Consider the following 21,990-nt stretch of genomic DNA (forward strand, 5'->3'; position numbering starts at 1 on the left):
TCAAAGGTATAAAAAAAATCCAGATTTAATCCTGAGGTCTTCAGGCCCTCAGCAGTGCTGTCGTTGGAGCTTTGACATACCCCCGACCAAAGAAACAGGCAAATAACACGCTCAGAATAGAAACGGTGAGAGGATTATTGTCTGATCTGGTTTCATTTGACCTGAGATGGGATAAACAGGTAAAATGGGAAGTTTTAGCAGACCGAGTGAAACTTTAGGAAAGACTTGCTGGCTGCAATGTAGAGGCTTTCATTGTTCATCCCACTTGGAACTACATTTCTCCGTTCTAACCAGATTACACTCTTACAATGCTTCGTTATAATTATGCGCCGCTGCTTTCTAACTAAACAGCCTTCTGTCCTCCCAACCATGTAACGTTTCGTCATCACATAAGATAAACTGACCTAAACAAATTTATTAATCTGTGTGTTTTTCTCCTTTCCTACATACTTTCTATACTCACTTCTACTGTTTTTACATTGAATTACTTAACATTTTTAATATTGTTCTAACTAAGATGGACACATTCTTAAAATAATCTTTGTATTTTAAACTGTACAGCCTTAAAATACTTTCACTTGGAAATAACTTCAACGCTGACACAGCTTTTATATGGGAATGATAGAAACCTGCCAAATTTCTATTCTTGATTAATTTCATTTGAAAATATTTTAGAAAATTATAAAATTTTTAAAGACAATGGACAGAAACTCCAATGGTGTTTTCATGGAATGATTTAGGTGCTAAATGCTTTTTAATTTACTTATTTAACATTTTATTGTTGCATTTGCAATGCTGGTAAATTTTTTATCTTGATCTGAGCTTTTTAATTTCGCTTACAGTGATTTACCGAGTAACATTTCATGGATGACAACAGTGGTTCAAACAGGTCAGTCACCAACAGAGGGAATAGAAAACATGAAAGATATATGGTATAGCCTCATCTTTTAGCATATTTCACCTCGATTCAAAGCTCCTCTGAGCTACTGTTCAAAGCCTTTAGGTTGGGAGATGAAGCAGGTAACTAATACCCAAAGTTTTCAAAGCCCTTGGAGGTATGAAGGGATTAGTGCAGGAGGTGAAGGAAAAGTTTTGGCCTAAGATGCATCAACATAAAGAAGAAATCTAAAAGCAACAACACTGTTATGATTAAAAAAATTTTGCCTGAGCCTGATGGGTTTGCAGGTTGAAGTGCAGGTGAGCATGAGGTCCAGAAACAGAAAGGGACGGCGCATTGTCTGCTGCACAGGAATGATAGGTGTTGCAAAGAGAGCTGGTGAAGCATCAGCGGCCTGACAACAAGGAGCTGTTTTACACCCGTCTGGGTCTCTTCTTTCAGAGGCCACAGATGATGAAAGGCCAGAGCCAGCGTCTTGAAAGCAGTGTGTTTTCAGATAGAGTGCTGAGCCTGTGTGCTCGCCTGTTGATTATACACAGCGCAGATACCAATGGAGGCATTGAATTTCACTCTGCCAACGTGATGGCAGTAAGTACTCGTCATCATACAGAGAGGCCCTCTTAGTACAAAGTAAAGGCTGATTGCACATCAACAGGCTGGCATTTGCACTTAGAGGCCACAAAAGGCTGCTGATTGCACCGCTGGGTCCATAGCAACAAACAGGGAGCGAGTTTGATTACATGTCTGCTGCCTGTTAACAGATTAAAGTTATGCATGTGACCACACACCACCCCTCTGGTCCGCAGTTAACTCATCTTCACATCCAAACTGGACATGTACAGGACCTCAGTGTTGTCAACGTAACGCCAAATCTTAAATGTGCGCGTAATAATATGAAAGGAAAAGGGATGCAGCGAGTCGATACGAATTCTCAAAACTACGACAACTAGATAACAAGGTCAGGAAAAGGTTTTAATAAAAAAAACTGAGGGATATGGAAGTGGGTCAGTTATGCTAGCTTGACTTTAGCAACCTTACCAGGTAGATGTCCAGAGCAGTTCAGTTCGACCCACACTGCAACTCCAACAACTCATCAGTAGTGCAGGTGTTTACATTTCTAATCTGCTAATGTGCTACCACATTGCTAATGTGCTGCTAATTAGCTACCACAGGCATAGCTAATCGAACACAGCGATTAATAATGTTTTCATGCAAGCCTGAAAACATGAAACTGTAACAGACTGAATGTTCTGTTCTGTGTGGGAATGTTTGCATGTTTTTTGGTGTTGCATCCTGATACATTAGCGGCGTTGTGGTCAGTCAGTTGCTATGGCAACAAGTGTGAGCATAGCATAACCGACACAGAAAGCAAGAAAAAATTAGAATACATATGTTTTGGAGTTGTTCAATGGTTTTTCTGCGTTATTTTTCCTTTGCTGTGGCGAACTGCACTAAATGAATAATTCCTACATGTCTGGGTTTCATTTTCATCAAGGATTTGAGGTTATGTTCACATGGAACACTTTACAGAAAAATATATTGGAGATACTTCAGAAGAATGAATTTCAAATAGCTTTACGAACGTATTTGCAACAAAAACAATTATACCGAATGATTCTTCTTAATTCTATATGGCATGCTAAATGCCTAAAGCATGGCATTATATCACCACCAGTCTAAACCAATGATAACAGGATGGATCAATGCTTTCCTGTTGTTTACGCCAAGTTCTGACTCAGCCGCTGAACTGTTGAGGCTAAACTTGAGACTTATTAGACCAGTTCTCCAATGTTGGGGAGGCTGCGTGAATTGTAGCCTCAGATTTCTGTTATTGGCTGACAGGTGTGATACCCAGTTTGGTTTTCTGCTCCGAGGCTCAGCCTGTTGTGTGTCCAGATGTGTTACTCAGCGCACCTTGCTAGTAAACAAGTGGATGTTTGAGCTCCTTTTTCTACTTTGTCATCTTGCACCAGTCTGCTCATTTTTCCTCTAACATCAACGAGACCTTTTCAAACCACATAACTGACGCCCACTGGTTATTTTCTCTTTCTAGGACTACTTTTTGTAAAACAGAGATTTTTTTTGTGCTAGAAAATATCAGTGGATCAGCAGTTTCTGAAAGACTCAGACCAGCATGTCAAAGTCACTGAAATCCACGTCCTTCCCTGTTCTGATGCTCACTTTGAACTTCACCAAGTTATCGTCACCACAGCTAGAATCCTGAATGAGTCTACCATCATGTGATTAGAAAATTCAATACTTTTGTTAACCAGCAGTGTAGCTGGCTGGTAGGTGTAGCTTGTGTGAGGTATTGGGATTAGGTGCATGTGTCAAAGAATGAGAGCTAATCATTTCTGAATCTGAATGCATGAAAGTGAAAATGGCTGACAATGGTGCCTGCTTCCCATCTCTTAAAATTGTTAATGAAATGTCAGTTCTGGTATTAGATGAGTAACTAATTAAATTATACAACTAGAACTCCAGAAGGAAGCAGTTAAATGTCTTCAGTCTGTATTTTTATACAGACTGAAGAGTCTGTATAAAAAGTATTTTTATCCCTTAAAAGAACAGTTGAAGGTCATCTACATATGTTGTAAACTGTAAATTCAGTCATAAGCAAATGAAATTTAGGCTCATACTGTAAGTGTTGATGCATAAATTAGCATAATCAACCAACTTCTTGATTTCTGTACACACCTGTCATTAATCTGAGTTTATCGCCACCTACTGGTTATTTATAGTTTCTGCTGACTTGTCTGATGAGAGACCTTTATTAAACATGAAAACCTTCCATAGCATTGTGGTATCTTTACAAACGTTCTAAGTTAGCGTTTCTTTACTTGGATGTTAGATTTCATGCAACCTTCCCACAAACTAACTTCATGTAGTTTGAATCTGAATTTATCTTCATGCAATCCAATCTGGTCCAGCACCAGCTTTAATTTGAAAGCTTTTATCAGCCAATACTGATAATGTGCTGATAATATTGTTAAGCCCACATTTCCACAAATAACTGCTGATTATTTTCTGTTTAAATCAGCTCATGTTTATCTCTGCAGGCATTTTCTTTCCTCCAATCGGTCTGCTCTTCGGGAATTGAGGCACATGTTAACTTGGACAGAGATCATAAGGCTGATTTGGCCTGGAAAGTTATTTGGTTGTCTTATCTTCATGTTTAGCAGAGCAAGGCAGCTTTATTGTTGTAAAACTGGGAGATGTGACCCATTTGAATGCCCTCAAAAAACACATCGCCACTCAAAACACTGAGCTTGTGGCTGAATTTAGAAGCATTCACTGTTGGGATCAGATTGGTCATAAGAAGAGTTTCATTGTCTTAAAGTGTTGTTTTCCCGCAGCTCCACTCGGACATGGACAAAGGTGACGGCTCCATCAAGTACATCCTGACAGGTGATGGGGCGGGAACCACCTTCACCATCGACGACAGCACCGGGGACATCCACGCCATCCAGAGGCTGGACAGGGAAGTGAAGTCGCAGTACGTTCTCCGGGCCCAGGCCCGAAACCGCCTCACAGACCGACCTCTGGAGCCTGAATCCGAGTTCATCGTCAAGATCCAGGACATCAACGACAACGAGCCGAAGTTCCTGGATGGTCCCTACCAGGCCACCGTTCCAGAAATGTCCAGAATAGGTCAGCAGAAGGGAAAAAATCACGTCCGCTTGAGTTTTATCACCAGCAAATATCCTCATCAAACTGTCTCTTCTTCCAATTTGCTCAGGAACGTCTGTGATCCAGCTCACTGCCACAGACGCCGACGACCCCACGTATGGAAACAGCGCTCGTGTCGTCTACAGTATCCTGGAGGGGCAGCCATACTTCTCTGTGGACGCAAAAACCGGTACGACCGCAGACACGCTGCAAACCTTCCTGATTGACTTTCAGCATCACGGAAGTTGTTTTTGGGGAGAGTTGTTTTTGAAGATGCTGGTTTACATACATTATGAAGTTAGGAATGCAGCTGTTCTACAAAGTTAAATAATAACAATGGAGGATTTAAGTTTCTATGTATTAAAAGTGGAATTTGTGTACAGAAAAAATAATTTCTCAATTTATAACTTGAAATAATGGAAGAAATGCATAGAATACACAATTTTATCTTAAGTATCTATTTAAAAAGCCAAACAGAAACTTTTTGAACAACCAGACATGTTCCACCTCCCAGATTAAAATTAGGCATTCAATCTGTATCTCTACACCTTGAAATGATTTGACAGTGATGAATTAAATCAGGGGTCCTCAAACTACGGCCCGCGGGCCGTATCCGGCCCATCTCCACATTTGGTCCGGCCCCCGGAACAATACCAGAGAGCATTCAGATTTTTTTTCATTTACCGTATTTTCCGGACTATAAGCCGTTTATATGTGGATTTTTATTCAACCACCAGGGGCTCTTTAGCAGGAAGTGAATCATTGGAAATCTTGGTTACTTTCGCGTCAACATTGAGCCCACAAGCAGCAAAATGAGTGAGAAATAGATCAGATGTCTTTGGAAAGTTTCTTTGCAAAGGGTAAAAGGCCCAGAGAAGAGACAGGAGAATGGATTTATCCCGGACCAGTAGGTGACTCCCACATTATAAGCCAGCTCTGCGTAACATGCAGCGACCGGCTGCTAATGAGGCAATGAAGCTTCAAACTGCTTTGCCACGTAGAGACCAAGCAAGCAACACAACCCGGGTGTTATTGTCTCTCATCACTTCTAGATGGGAAAGAAACAAGCTCAGGGCTCCCGTTAGTCATTATCGTGAGTTAAAAATTTCACAGAGTAAAATGTTCGTTTTTGTGGCGCTTCTGTTATTTTGAAGCGATATATAAACGTTACCATAGCGACCAGAGTAAGAGCGTTTGGGCAGTGGTCGAGAGGAGATGAGTAGAGCTTGTGAGTCTTAAGTCTGGTTTAGACGGAAAGATTTAAGAATGTCGGCCGATTCTCCAAACCTCTGTGACCACAGAGCTGATAAAGTACAACAAGTTCGATCGGTTCGTGTGTCCAAGGCAGGAGCAACACGAACCGATTCCAGTCACGAACATCCCAATTCCAGAGGATAATCCAGTAAAACCCCCAACATAGCGGGAATTTAGAATAACCAAACATGGATGACGATGTAGAAGCAATAGTGATGTTTGTGGAGTCATTTTAAGAGATAAAAGACGTAACAAAAAGAAAAGGCGGTGGGTAAAAGACGACGGGAGCAGCCGCTCTATTTGCTGCACTATGATTTGGAGGTGAATATGTTTTTTCATAGTTAACATTTTTAACTGATAATAATGACCTTTAGATTTAATAATAAATATTTCTACATATCATCTCCGATATCCACCGGACTCTCAGTTGCGCGATATGTCAGCTGTTTGGGATTCCCCTCTGTTCTGACGTCACCGCGCTTTCTGATTGGCTACCTGTCACATTCAACTGGTAGTATTCTCGTTCCCAGTCAGGGAAAAACCCCACAGGCTGCGATAAAAGGGCCAAGACAAACCAAATAGGGCATATTCAGTATTTAATGGGAACACCAACATGCAGAAACCTTATTGGACTGTTCATCCCCCTTCCACCTCCCCCCGGTCCGCGGTAATAAACAGGTTGTGACCACTGATTTAGCACATGCTAGTAGCAACACGAAGGATCAGCACTTTTACTGCTACAGTTACCGTTCAGAAACTACCGTAATCAGTTCTGTTAAATCTTATCTTGGCAACTTTTTCTTTTTCAACCTTAATAAATGTGATATTCAATTGACCTGTTATGACTCAAAGTTTGGCTGTCCGCCCCGCTCTGCTGCATCGCTGTGGAAAACCGGCAGAGATATCTGCGGCTTATATGTTTACTGGTTTTAAAAAACAAAAAACTTTGGGGTTGTGCCTTATAGTCCAGTGCGGCTCAGTTGGGAAAATACGGACTATAATCCTTCCTGGATTTTTTCTGTGAAGAACCCAGAGAGGATTATTTGGTTATTATTTATTTCATTAATAGTGTTGTTATTTATTTCCTGACTTGTTCTGTGAAGAACCCAGAGAATGTTAATTGATTGTGCTTTTTGGAAAACAATACATTTTTACATTTAGGCACTCCTGCAATCGTCACACTTTTTCTGTTACAAACTGACTCCAGCCCCCAGCAGAGAAGGGAAAAGTTATGTGGCCCTCACAGAAAAGTTTGGGAACCACTGATTTAAATCAAACTGTCCAATCAGACGGCAGATAATCAAGTCATTTCCTGCTCAACAGGTGCTTCATTTAAACAAACCTTACTTATTTCACCTCAACCTTCAATCCAAATTCAATTTAAACCAAGAAGTGAGCAATTATTCAGCTTCATCTTTTCCTTTATTCTGCCTGCCTCATTTTAATCTGCACCACTGAAGAGAAGCTTAACCACTGATGCATATAAAACTACGTTCACACAGCATCCTTTGCTGAAACCAGATTTTTTTTTTTTTTTGCATGGTCGTTCATACTACTAATTAAATGTGGCCGCGCTCTATGACTCCAGACTGACTAGCAGAAGAGCAACGTATATTTTTTCCAGGACTGCATGTGTCCTTTCTGTCTTGTAACCCAAAGCTGAGCTGCATGGAGAACAAAGAAGATTGTTGTCACTTTGGAAATTCCTGCAGGTCATTCAGTGTCTGTTCGCCTGTTGGTGGAACAGTTTCCATCTCATCTTTTCATCCGTATTGCAGAACTTTCCAGTTTTTGTGATGTCCTTCTTGTCACATGTTTGCTTTTATTGGTGACCGTTTAAACTTTGTACATTTACATTAAGGTGGAAATGTTGTGTACCCTTCTCCTGACTGATACTCCTGAATCTGTTTTTAGGGGGATTTAACAAAACGTGTGTCACTGTACAGGGGAAATCATATAACAGTAACTTTTGCATTGAAATGTTTACAGATAGGTCAACTTTTTGGAGCCAGTGGTAAAGTAAAAACCTTCCTGATGCCGTTTTTCCCTCCTCTCTGCCACCGTTCTGAGATGTAGCTGCAGTGATTTCAGAGCTCGCTTTATGCCCCCTGTGTAAACCAACCAGCTCAAAATGTGGGGAGCTCAGCATGGTTCCTGTTGTTGCTACGAAACTACCCAACGTGTTTCTTTTGTTGCTACATCTAAAAACTCACTGATGGCAGCAGACAAAGACGACGTGTTAAGCTTAAAAGTGTGACTGTTCTGTTGATAATGAGGACAGAAGGCAGGCTGTAGTGTGGAAAGAGGCTTCCTGGAAAAAAAACAAAACTTTCAGCTTATAATTGAAATCTAGCCCTTTAGACTTATTTTTTTAACCAAGCTGTGTTGGTTTGATTTCAGTTATTTGGCTCTTACTTTGTAGTCTTAGTTACTGCAGGGTCAATCCTTCAGCCTCTGATCATTTTTATAAAACTGTAGTTTTATCTGGAGTGAATCTTTCCAAATGCAAAACTAATTAGAGTTTACAGAAAAATGTGGGTTTTATTTTCAGGTATCCACATGTAGAGGTCACTTCAGAAGAAAACAAAAACAACATCTCTGTTTTTCAGTGACTCACCAAAGGCTACGAAAATAACTAGAAAACAGGAGGAAATTACATTATGCATAAAAATCAAACTCTAGACCTGCAGAGGAGAAGATTGGAGGAAATCTGACCAAAACAAACAAACGCTTGGAAAAATATCACAAAAGAAAAATCGTAATAAAGTCTTTGGGCAGCAGCCTTGGATTAGTAATTAAAAACCCTTTAGATGGGAAAGCTTAGAGAAGCCGAAGCATCTCAAGTGGAAACAACAGTGAACTCAAGGCTGTACTGGTTTGCTGTGGTGAAAAGAGAAGCAGCCATTCACCACTGAATCTACATTCCAGTTTACCACCTTGGTGATACTGGGTTGGATCCGCTTTTCCCAACAGACCTGCCCTGTTCTCAGGAACAGACAAAGTCAGCAACAAAACTCCGGCAGACTGCCTTTAACCGAGGCTCAGCTTATAAGACAATGTCTGCAAAATGAAGCTGGAATCAAGGCTAAGCAAACAAGGAATGTTTTTGTCATGTGATTTATGAGCAAGCTTTCAAAATGTTGCCAAAAAGAGAAAAAAAACAATTCTATTTACTGGTTTGAAGCAGGTTGCAAACAGGAAAACTGGCTCAGAAAAATGTAGCGTTCTCCCTCCCGTCCAGGCAGGAGCTTTGTGCTTTGAAATGATCCGAGTTTCATACTCTGGTAAGGGAAAGTTATCTGCTTTAGAACGTATTCAGTAAATGTGTTTCCATCTTTTAGCACATTAACTCTTCCAGAAAAGCCAAAACTTACCTCAAGCAAAACTAAAAACATATTTTGCTAAATTAAAGCTACAGTACGTAACTTTTATAAAAATATATTCCTTTTACAGATTAGTCAAAACCATCACTTTATTTTGACAGCAGAGTATAAGAGCAATAATCTATATAGAAAAACTACTCTGTCTTCTTCCAGTGCTCCAAGTATTAAATATAAACCTGCACAACTTGGTCAGAAATAACCAATCAAAGTCGGGAGGAGGGTTTTAGCACTGTCAATCACCAGTGTGTATGTGCTACTCACCTCCTCGCCCTTTCTCTCAGCTTCTCCTGACAGCAGAGCCTGTTTAAACCTCAGGCTAATGAGCTAGTTAGTGTTGTGTGTCCAGAGATGCTTTTTAGCACACCTTGCTTGTAAACGAATAGATATTTGAGCTCCTGTGTCGACTTTCTGTTCTCCTCTGACATCAACACAGCGTTTTTCATCCACACACTGGATATTTTCTCTCTTTAGGAGCACCAGTCCGTCTGGCTACAACAACCATGCCAAGTTCAAAGTCTCTTAAATCCCTTTTCTTCTCCATTCTGATGCTCGCTTTGAACTTCAGCAGCTCTTCAACACTTCTAGATGCAAAAAGGCATCGAGTTGCTGCCATTTCATTGGTAGAACTGCTCATGTATTTGACAATTATGTGACTGGATAAAGAATTTAAATGAATGCATACTGTTAAAATAAGGATAAGTGGATTAAAATAGATTTCTTTCTTTTGATTGTGACTCTAATAAAATCGATTAATCAAAAAAGAGAGCAAGATTTATTCTAATCCCTGAGAAAAATTAGTTTGAATCGATTAAATGTCAGAACCATCGAGCAAAGGATGCTAAAGCTCATGGGGATTTATTGTAACCTTTATCAATTTATTGTGATAAACTTCTAAGACATTTTATTCAGCATTGCCATGATAAATTCCTAATTATGCTTCAAAAAACAAAACCATTTGTGTTGTCAGGATTGTTATTTTTACCATTTTCTCCACTATTTGTGCAATGTGCATCAATAAATACCCATCAATAAATACCAATAAATTTGAAATTATGATTAAATGCAGTTCCTGTGTGCAGGTTAGTGATACAGATTGCACTTCTTTAAGTGTCCTGATGGTACCAAAAGCACCACAAAATGTGATAAAACCTAAAGCCCTTATCGCCCACCCATACTCCGGGATATAATCATGAGATAGTTTGAACGTCCTCCTTTTTGACTCGTCTGCGATTTGGGGTCAAAGTTCAGGTGTTATTTCAGCTTTTGACCTTGTTGTCATGGTTACGCAGCACAACAACTGCTTGAAATTTTTAAAAAAAGTAAGAGCGAACATCCTTCCAGCTGCACAGCATCCAGAACCAGAGGGAACAATTATCCAAACATGCAATTCACGTTGTTGCCAAATTGAAAACAATCATGAATTTGGCAAGCAAAGCCAATTCCTAAAATTGCTCAACTTCAGGAAACCCTCACACAGACATCTTGTTGAAAAACTAGCTCTTCTTTTAATGACCTTCATGATTTAATGCTGGCATACAAAAACCTTTTAGCTTTCCTGTTTTACTTCATCCGACAGCTCCCCTGTCAATAAAACCTCAGCATGGCTCTCGAGCAATGAATCAGCTTCCTGGGTTCCACTGTAAGTGCTGCCTTTAAGGCTTTTACTGATGTCAACACAATGTAAAACTCAAAACTGGAGTAGAAAACATCAGCTGACCCAGACTTCTTGTTTTCTGCGTAGCTGCTGGTTTTTATGAAGACTACACTCTGGTGAAATAAGAGTGTCGAGTCGCAGGGTGAAGGCCAGATACATGCGCTGAACTGTTTCTACTGTAGAACCTGAGAGACTTCACAAACACATCCCACTCAAACAGCACAGATCCAAAGCATCCACAGCTATTTCAAGGTTACAACCATCAACTTTTACATGTTTTATGTCATTTTTTATTATGAATATAATCTCAGTTGCTCTGCGAAGACCTCAGGGTTTTTTAAAGAACATTACAGAACAATTAGGAAACCACAGCACTGCAAAAAACTATATTTGTCTAGTTTCCAGTGCAAATTTCTTAGTACACTTGAAATAAAACTAAATTAACTTAAAAGTAACTTTTCAGCAAACAATAGAAGCTTGTTGTAAGTCAGTCATTTCTTAATATTGATCAACTACTTGTTCCACTGGCAGATAAATTCACTTTAACAAGAAATTGTTCACTTTATACACGAAATATTCTGCCAATGGACAGGGTCCTTTTTCATCAATATTAAGGAATTATTGGCTTAAAACAAGCTCCTATTTCTTACTGACATGTTATCTATAAATTAGTTGTTTTATTTAAAGTGTATCAAGATATTTGCACTAGAAACTAGACCAGAATACTTTATTAGATTTTGTGTTTTTGCAGTGAAAGGAAAGGTTGGGGAGGAAGTTACGGATTAATCAGAGTTAAGCAGAGAACCACAGTAACTCTGGAGTTAAACATGCAATAACCTGCTTTTAGAAGGAATCTAACACTGAAAACACCATCCACTGAAACACAGTGGTGACAGAATCATGCTGTGGGAATGTGATTCTTCATATAGGACAGGGATGGTGGTCAGCTGATGGATCTAAACTGTCAACCAGAGCTACAAAGTAGCATAGATCAAGTGATATCAATGTGTTAGAATGGCCTAGTCAAAGATAAGATGATTCAATTGAAAATTGGTGATTAGGCAAACTTTAATCTGTAGAGTTGCAGAGCTCGTACATAATTAAAATCAAGAATGGTCCTAAGAAATGTTAAATCAACACATCCTATGGTTATAGTAATTTTTATTGCCAAATACTTTGTTTTGATTTATTTCATAAAATAGCAATAAATAAGATTGCAGGGTTTGGTTGGCAAAATGTGGAAATGTTAAAGGAGATTAAATACTTTTTAAGGTTTTTCATGCATTAAATTTGTTCCGTTTTAGTCCAAGTTCTGCTTTTCTTCTTTGATTTTGTTTTCAGTCTTGTTATATGTTGTTTTTAACCCTTTTTGTACAAGCATTGCCTGGCCTTGCCTAGTGACAGGCTATGAAATTTATGACTATGCGTCACCAAACATCCATTTATGTGCCATTACTACATTCAGTCATTAACTGATGAAAAAAATGCAACCAGAAAATGTTTAAAAATCTATTTCATGGACACACTCTGGAGCAGCTCTCCTTCTCTGAGCTTTAATTGACCCCGTGACCTTTGGCTTCTGCTCCCAGGTGTGGTCCGGGTGTCCTTAACGGACATGGACCGAGAGACCAGGGAGAACTACACCATCCTGATCCAGGCTAAAGACATGGGCGGACAGCTGGGGGGGCTGGCGGGGACCACCACCGTCAACATCACGCTGAGCGACGTCAACGACAACCCGCCCGTGTTTGACCAGCGTAAGCAAAGCACCGAGCGTGTTTACGATGCATCTTCACCACCATGACACACACTTTGCTACCTCCTCGAGTTTTTAACAGCTCATTTACTGTAAACAAATGGCTGCATGCACAGCCTGCAGCTTTGAATATCTGATGCTGCTGCAACAAGCCTTTGTTTTTACAGAGAGATATGCCTCAATTGTCTTACAAAGTACAAAAGAAAGCTCATTTTTAAATAATTTTATTTTACAGATATTGTGTTTAAAGGGGCAGTATTTTGTAAAATTTAATTTTTCCAGCTTTCCATCATGTTATAACGTTATCCCCTCATCAAAAACATTCCTTCAATTCTTTCATTCATGTTTGAGAAATCCTATAATGTCCGTGGCAACCATTCAGCTGTGCAAAACAAATGGGTGGACCTAACTCCACCTTCGAGACGCAGCTCCTCCCCCACTGAGCTCCTTCAGACTAGCCAGCAGCAATTGGCAAACACTTGGTGAAACTGCACATCTGCTGAGCTCATTATAGGAGCTACTTCTCAGTGAAACGCTGCTAAAAACGTCGTTAAAGGGTTCATAGAGGAGCCATGTTGGGATGACTTCCTGAAGCCGCAGTTTCAGAAAGGGCAGGAGTTTTTAAAGAGACAGAGGCCCAATTTCAAGCAATTACAATACAACGTCAAACTTTAAGTCTTATTTGATGCATATAGAAAGCGTTTTTGTAACTAAAGTTAACAGTGATTGTGCTATAAAATGGAATTATATTCCAGGAAAATACACAACACTGCCACTTTAAGGGAACATAATAACCTCTATCTGGGATGTGCTTCACTCCTTTCTGTTCAGACCCATTAGGAAATATTCATGGGATCCAGAAGTACATAAAAACAATTTCAGCCCAGTTTTGTTCCTGGGATCACTCCTCAACTTATTCACATCATGATGGTCATATAGTGGGTTATGGCACTTTGAAAGTGTTTCATAAATAGTTATTATTAATAACTTCAAAGTGTTGAACCTTTTCAAGAAGATAAAAACAGTACAAGTAAAAAAAAAAAAACAAGATCTGCAAATTGTTGACCAGAGTAGACTGAGCTCTAAAGAGATGCAAGCTAAAAATGAGCGATAATATAAACATGTAATTTACATCGCACTTACTCCTGCAGACCGTCAAAATAAAAGTATTCACCCAAGAAATGAGGGGGGAAAAAAAGAACAAAAATAATGTTTTAACTTGATGATAAAAATGGTAAGAAGTTGCCAAAAAGTGCCTAAAATTGGAAGAAATTGGTGTTATCATGCCAAATACAGCAGAGTGTTAAACATAATCACTGCTTGCTTTTACTCCACTCTAAGAAAATCACAAATTCTTCATGAAGTGCAAAAAGCGGCAGTTCTTACCGCGCTGAGAGTTCACAAACCCCTCAGTTTTGATTTATTTAGCCGCTTTTCATCCAGAGAGAAAAATGGAGTGGAAGCACAATAAAGTCAGATTTATTTTCCACCTATCTTAATCCAGATTAACAGACATCAAATGGCAACATGTCACCAGGAGAAATAATGAACTGTATCATCAGCATAGATGTGAACATTTATCTAAAGTTTTTTTCTAAAGAATAAAAAGAGAAGGATCTATGGCTGGATTCCCAATAGTCCTGTTTAATCCCCTTTAATCCAACTCCATTTTGTTGTCTAGAAAGTCCAGTTTGTTTGGGAAGGTGTGAATGCACAACTGGGCTAAAACAGCGAAGTGAATTCTTTGAATGCATATTTGAACGCCAAGAAGACCAGAGACCCCTCCAAAAACAGTGGAGTGATGCAGGGAATTCTGGGTAAATACAACCAAACCAAACCCACAAGTTTAGCGTTAGCAGGAGAAATGGCTTGTGGTTGTTTACCAAAGACCTAAGGGAAATCCTACAACCGCTAAAATGTCACGCTACTACGCTTTTGTTTCCATTCTGTGAAGGAAGTTGAGCTCAGTGTCTTCTTCAGAGGTTTTTGTGTCGTTTCCTTCATTAGTTCTTGGTGGAGCGCCCCCACAGGCAAGGAGAGGAACAGGTTTTTCAATTAGTTTGGTTTAATTGACAATGCAGTGTGAAAGAGAACAACACCAACTGAAAATGTAACAAACGTTGCAACTTTGGTTCACAATTGAACCAACCCTACCAGACTATGCTGAGGGAAAACATCCTGATTCACTGCTAAAGATTGTGTTTTTATTCTTCATCCAGTGATGCGTTTCGTTTCCAAAAAGCATCCAGGTGGTGAGTCTTTCAGTCCAGCTCCATGTTTAGCTCATGATAACTCCACATTAAAATCCAGGGCCGTCTCTCTCTCTCTCTTTGGTCATGTTCAGATGGCTGACTGATGGCTTCAGTCCCCAAGAGAAAGAAAACTCACCACCCACTTCCACCTTCATCATAACCAATTAGCTCTGACCAATTAGCGCTGCCACTCAGTGTAGGTTTGATCAGCTGCCCGATCACACCACACTGGGCAGCTGACACCTTTTCTTTGACGTTAAGCGGTAGATGAAGACCTCGCCGGCCCATAAGGCAGCGTATCAGGACTTTATGGAGCCATTTATGTTTCTCTGATTTGGAGTCAAGCTGCAGTTCCGATACAAGGAAGGTGCTTGGCTCCCTCTAGAGGACAAATGAGTGAACCGCGGCTGGTTTGCATTGTCAGGGTTGTATCAGATGAGCGTGCCGGAGTCGGCCCCTGTGGGCTCGGTGGTGGGTCGGATCTGGGCCAAGGACAGGGACATTGGGGTCAACGCAGAGATGAAATACAGCATCATCGACGGAGACGGAAGGGACACGTTCGACATCAGCACCGACGCCACCAACCTCTTTGGCATCATCACCGTAAAAAAGGTAAATATTTCAGTGCAGATATTGATTGATTTCCTTCAAATAAATGCTGATGTTTTTTATTTTGCTGATTTCTAAATCATATATAACCCTGATACATAGCCATTGGTGCCACAATTAACTGCACATTGTACAAATTATTATATATATTCAGTAAAATATCAATTCAAAAATAAGTGGTTGACTTTAGCTTCTCTGTTACAATTATTTTTGCCTGTAAACCTCTTGGTTTGCATTGTTTTTGTTAGTTGGTGTGTATTATGGATGTGCCGATCAGGTTTTTTCCTGCCGATACCGATCACCCATGAGGGCCGATCACCGATACCGATCACATAATTTTTTATTTATTTATCATAAACACTACCGGTTACATTATGTGGAAAAAGGAACCATGAATTCACCTTAATTTAGACAAAAACTTGTTTTTAATAACTTTTTCCAAGAAGAAAACAAAACATAACAGCATTGTGCAAATTGTACTGCTATCGGTAATACTATCTTTAACAGACTGATAACATATGGAGGCTCTGAAGAGGCTAAATAATGCAAAGAGCCAAAATAAAACCTCTCAACATTGCCAAAAAGTTCAAGTATAAAACTTAACATTCAAAAGCAAATATAGGATCCATTACAATAAACAATCCTGAGTTACTGAATGAAAACGTCCTGATAGCATGGCGGCTAGCTGATTACTGCTAGTTCTGAGTGGCTGTTTCTGACTGAGCGGAGTAATTATGCAGAGCAGGGAGGAGATCGATTGTTTTTTAGAGATTATCTGTCTCATGTTAGGACAGCGAAAGTTTTAAAAAGTATGTAAAATTTATTTTTTTAGGTTAGATGCTGCAGCTTTAAGCAGAGGTTCGGTGTGAGAGTCACTACCAGGTGGAGCAGAAGCGGCGCTCCGTCTGTGAAATATTACTACCTGTAGCGTAGCAGCGAGAGCAGCTGTGCCAAACTCAGTCAAGTATGCCATTGTTTTTATGTCGTATTAGCTTTGTCGTGTTGATGCATTTTGACGTGCTTCAATTTTACGCCGCAACACGCAAACTTCCCCATTCACTCAGTGCGTTATAGTTCCACATCGCTTAGGATTTGTTGCTGCGCGTTTGCGCAGTGTGAAGGAAAGAGATCAGCTGCACAGGCAGGCTGAGAAATGAGATGCAGGTGATCGGTATCGGCAACAAGAGGCAATGATCGCCGATCATGCACTTTTTCACATAAATCGGCCGATTATGATCGGTGACGGATCGATCGGCATACCTCTACACAGTAAAAAACACACACTAGAGGTATGCCGATCAGTCACCGATCATAATTATATATATATATATATACACACACACACGCGCACACACACACACACACACAATATTTTCCCTTTATAAACTACATTTGAAAATTAAAGAAAAACGAGGTTTAATATTAATGAAAATAAAAAGTATGACAGTATTCATTATTTAATATATTATGTTAATTAGAATAAATATAAAAAGACATTATTGTTAATAAAATATAGCATTTAAAGATCTCCAATATATTTAATAATTTCAATAATACAAATTATTTATTATAACATGAAATGAAGCATTTAAACAAGTTTTTCTTTTTACAATTTAAACCAGTACAAATAAATATGTACGAAATGTCAAATTTTAAATAGTTCTTTTTCTACATTTATATGTATTTTCACTTTTTATTTAACTAAAAGCTTTTAAAAAATATGAAATTGCAGCTTTAAGTTGGATATGTGTATCAGTGATATATTAGGACCAATTAATAAAAATATTAAATGAAAAAAATATGTAATTTATATAATTATACTTGTATATAATACACTATAGTATAGTGTAGTATAGTGTATAGTATACTTGTATACTTGTACATTACCATTACTAAATAAAAATGTGAAAGAATTCACAAAACATTAAATACAGAAATATTATGAAATTCTTTTCCAAAAAGTTAATATACACAAAGTTTTACATTTAAATAATAAAAATAAACATACTTGCTCCCAATAAAAAGTTACTTTTTAAGTTATTAACTTAAACTAATGTCTGCCTTATTTAGTTAGTGGCATGAATGAAATGCAGCCATTTTTCTTTCCATGTAAATCAAACGTCATAATCCAGATTATCTGCTTGTCTGTTCAAGCCGTTAAACTTCGAGAACAAGCCAAGCTACACCCTGAAGGTGGAGGGAGCCAACACCCACCTGGACCCGACCTTCCGGCACCGCGGCCCCTTCAAGGACGTCACCATCGTTCACGTGAGCGTGGAGGACGTGGACGAGCCGCCGCTGTTCGGCTCGCCGGCGTACTACATCGAGCTTATGGAAGACGCCGAGATCGGGACGGTGGTGAAGACGGTGTCGGCGCGAGATCCCGACGCTGCCAACAACACAGTGAGGTGAGCAGAAGAAAAAACACACATTCACACTACAGTTTGTTATTTTCTCCTTTTACCAATTCACAGTTTTTATTTGTGATTATTTCAGGCAGTAGATTTTGTCAGGTTGATTAACGTCAGGTTAAAAAAAGTACAAAAGTTGTTTGGATTCAATTAATTTTTCTTCAGATGATGTTCACAACAAATCAACATATAAATAAGAAGAAAAAGTCGTTTTTCCTAAAGAAAATCTTTAATTCTCTTATTTTTGGCAAATACAAATAAAGAAAACACTCAAGGTGCATTCAAATGCAAACATTAGGGGACAAAAATAAGACATAAATAAAGCAGTTTCAAACTTATTGCAACTTATTTCTATTTAAAAACAGAAAAATATTGAAACTATCAAGTATTTGTTTAAGGTCAGAATTATATATCTTTATATTTCCAAGTCTTTGAATCAGTTTCAAAGTATCCAAGGGATTAAATTATATGTAATGTTACCTTTCCACCACCAGAGGGCAGCATTATAACACACATTAAAGCTGATCACAGCTGAAGCCTCAGAAAGAAAAAGATACTGATCAATATGTGCTTTTAGCTGATAAAAGAACCAGTTTGACCAGTTTCAACCCTAACCAGTACACAGCACTGACTTTTTGTTTTATAAAAACAGATGTTGGTGTTCAGATTAAACCGTTCCTAAACTGATTAGGCAGAAATCTCTTAATAGGAGGTCAGTGATATGAAGGAATATCAGCTCCTCTATAAAACTTCAATTAGCTTCAAGATTAACAAAATTAAAATTATTTACCATACATTTTTTTCTTAAATCTGTCGTTTTGTGTCGCTTACCCATTAACTGCCTGTCATTTTGATGTAAAGAGAGGAAGTGGTAGCAATTTTTAACTATTGTTCATATACTAACATTTTATATTGAAATGCAATTCACGGGCTCGCATTTGTGTTATGTTGATTTAATATCTTTTAAAAAAAAACATTTTTATAATTTTCCAATGCTCTTAATGGAAAAAAATATCTAAAAATCTACTAAACTAGTCAAAAAGTATTGTGTTTTGCTCTGTGTGGATTATTTTTAGTTTAGTTTAAAACTAAAAATTATAAAATTTTTATAAAATTTTATTATTAAAATTTATTAAAATCAGTGGTTCACTGATTATTAAATACATGCCTCGTACATTTTTGCTCTAAACTTTAGAAAATAAAAATGAACAATAATCTCCATCACTGATTGACAGGATCATCACTTTTTTAACAGTTTTTGCAGCATTACACCAGTTTTATCATTTTTGAAGGTTTGTGACTAAATTAAGAAGTTTTCTTCTTTAATCATGGATTCTTCATGTCAGTTTGCTGAAAAAAGGAAAAACTTTTGACATGCTAGAAGCTGTTAGATCAACAGATTTGAAACCTGGCCAACAAAACCTCAATCAAGCAGTTTGATCAAGGTAGTCATCCTGTTTTTGTCAGTTTCAGTTTCTTTATTATTTATTTTACATTTATTTTAAATTAAACAGAGTATAAAACTCTGCAAAGTTCCAATACTCAACAGTGTTGCTATGTGTTGGGACTGCACTGACTGAACAAATTAAAGTTGTTTTTACCTGTTTGACCAAACTTGTGAAGCTATTGGTGTATTTAAATGTGCTGTACTGCTGCAGTCAAATAAATTTGATTACAGACATACAGGTCCTTCTCAAAAAATTTGCATATTGTGATAAAGTTAATTATTTTCCATAATGTAATGATAAAAATTAAACTGTCATATTTTAGATTCATTGCACACCAACTGAAATATTTCAGGTCTTTTATTGTTTTAATACTGATGATTTTGGCAAACAGCTCATGAAAACCCAAAATCCCTGCCTCAAAAAATGAGCATATCATGAAAAGGTTCTCTGAACGAGCAGTTAACCTCGTCATCTGAATCAACAAAGTAACTCTAAACACCTGCAAAAGATTCCTGAGGCTTTTAAAAAACCCCAGCCTGGTTCATTACTCAAAACCATAATCATGGGTCAGACTGCCGACCTGACTGCTGTCCAGAAGGTCATCACTGACACCCTCAAGCAAGAGGGTGAGACACAGAAAGACATTTCTGAACCAATAGGCTGATTCCAGAGTATCAAGGCACCTCAGTGGGAAAGAAAAAGTGTGGCAGAAAACGCTGCACAACGAGAAGAGGTGACCGGACCCTGAGGAAGATTGTGGAGGAGGGCCGATTCCAGACCTTGGGGGAAGCAGTGGACTGAGTCTGGAGTAGAAACATCGAGAGCCACAGTACACAGGCATGGGCAGGAAATGGGCTACAGGTGCCACATTCCCCAGGTCAAAGGTCAAGCCACTTTTGAACCAGAAACAGCGGCAGAAGCGCCTGACCTGRGCTACAGAGAAGCAGCACTGGACTGTTGCTCAGTGGTCCAAAGTACTTTTTTCGGATGAAAGCAAATTTTGCATGTCATTCGGAAATGAAGGTTCCAGAGTCTGGAGGAAGACTGGAGAGAAGGACATGCCAGAAGGCCAGAAGTCCAGTGTCAAGTACCCACAGTCAGTGATGGTCTGGGGAGCTGCTGGTGTTGGTCCACTGTGTTTTATCAAGGGCAGGTCAATGCAGCAGCTATCAGGCGGTTTTGGAGCAGATGGAAGCTTCATGCTTCCATCTGCTGAAAAGCTTTACGGAGATGAAGATTTCATTTTTCGGCACGACCTGGCACCTGCTCACAGTGCCAAAACCACTGGTATACTGACCATGGTGTTACTGTTGGCCTGCCAACTCTCCTGACCTGAACCCCATAGAGAATCTGTGGGATATTGTGAAGAGAAAGTTGAGAGACGCAAGACCCAAAACTCTGGATGAGCATCCTGGGCTCCATGACACCTCAGCAGAGCCACAGGCTGATTGCCTCCATGCCACACGGCATTGAAGCAGTCATTTCTGCAAAAGGATTCCCGTCCAAGTATTGATTGCATAACTGAACATAATTATTTGAAGGTTGACTTTTTTGGTATTAAAACACTTTTCTTTTATTGGTCGGATGAAAAATGGAAATTTTTTTAGATAGGAATTTTGGGTTTTTATGAGCCGTTTGCCAAAATTATCAGTATTAAAACAATAAAAGGCCTGAAATATTTCAGTTGGTGTGCAATGAATCTAAAATATATGACATTTATATATGACAATATATGACAATTTTTATCCTTACATTATGGAAAATAATGAACTTTATTATAATATGCAAATTTTTAGAGAAGGACCTGTAAATGTAGTGTGACTCAGTACATTTATGTCATTTTCAGTCAATTCAGCTGTATTGGATCGGTATCAAACGATACAAACCTCAGATATCTGTATCGGTATCGGAAGGGAAAAATTGGATCCCTAGTACATACTTAAAAATCCTCAACAGGAAAGAGTTAGTGAAATTTTCCTTTGTAGAAATGATCTCACTTTGAGAATCTCTCATATTCAGTTGTCAGCATCCTGCTCCTTCCTCTGGGTATCTTGCTTTAGCTCTGCTCACTCAGAGGAGCTGTTGTTGGAAATCGGCCCACAGTGACAGAAGATGAGCCAAAGCAGCTCTCTGCAGGTTTGTGTTTTCCTGCCGCCTGTTTGGCACGGGGAGCAGATACTCTGATTAAGCCTCCGATCAGGAACGCCGTCTCCTCGCTGCGCCTGCAGGAGCTGCCAGATGCCTTATCTCTCCGCCGCACACACGCATGCACGCGCAGCATCGGATACGAGCGTGCGGCGGTCCTCAGACAGGATTACAGCTCCACCAAAAAACACGCAGAAGTGCACTTTATACAGCGCTGATGTGTTGATATCACTGCAAAAATCAAATTTTATCAAGTATTTTTCATCTAGTTTCAAGTGAAAATATCCTAGCACACTTGACATAGAGCAAAACTAACATAGATAACCTTTCAGCAAGATATAGGAACTTGTTTTAAGTCAATATTTCCTCAACATCGATGAAAAATTACTAGTACCCAAAAACTGTATGACTATGTTGACATATTTTTACTCAAGTAAAAAGTACAGCAGAGTAAAAATACTCCTAACATTAAATTTTTTCAAAAAAGTAAATGTAATTGAGTAAATGTCAC

The 21,990-nt window shown here is 38.9% G+C and overlaps 1 protein-coding gene across 2 annotated transcripts in view; it reads left to right on the forward strand.

The window, feature by feature from the left end:
• The window catches only part of LOC103456703 (cadherin-20), a 97,566-nt gene that overhangs the window by 66,808 nt on the left and 8,768 nt on the right, over positions 1 to 21,990 (forward strand). For both annotated transcript variants that reach the window (XM_008396410.2, XM_008396411.2), the window contains exons 3-7: positions 4,255 to 4,549; positions 4,638 to 4,757; positions 12,448 to 12,615; positions 15,291 to 15,478; positions 17,630 to 17,883. In XM_008396410.2, the coding sequence (XP_008394632.1) occupies positions 4,255 to 4,549; positions 4,638 to 4,757; positions 12,448 to 12,615; positions 15,291 to 15,478; positions 17,630 to 17,883 (1,025 nt within the window). The remainder of the gene's footprint in view (positions 1 to 4,254; positions 4,550 to 4,637; positions 4,758 to 12,447; positions 12,616 to 15,290; positions 15,479 to 17,629; positions 17,884 to 21,990) is intronic.

Source organism: Poecilia reticulata, linkage group LG20 (assembly GCF_000633615.1).
Source record: "Poecilia reticulata strain Guanapo linkage group LG20, Guppy_female_1.0+MT, whole genome shotgun sequence".
Taxonomy (NCBI): Eukaryota; Metazoa; Chordata; class Actinopteri; order Cyprinodontiformes; family Poeciliidae; genus Poecilia; species Poecilia reticulata.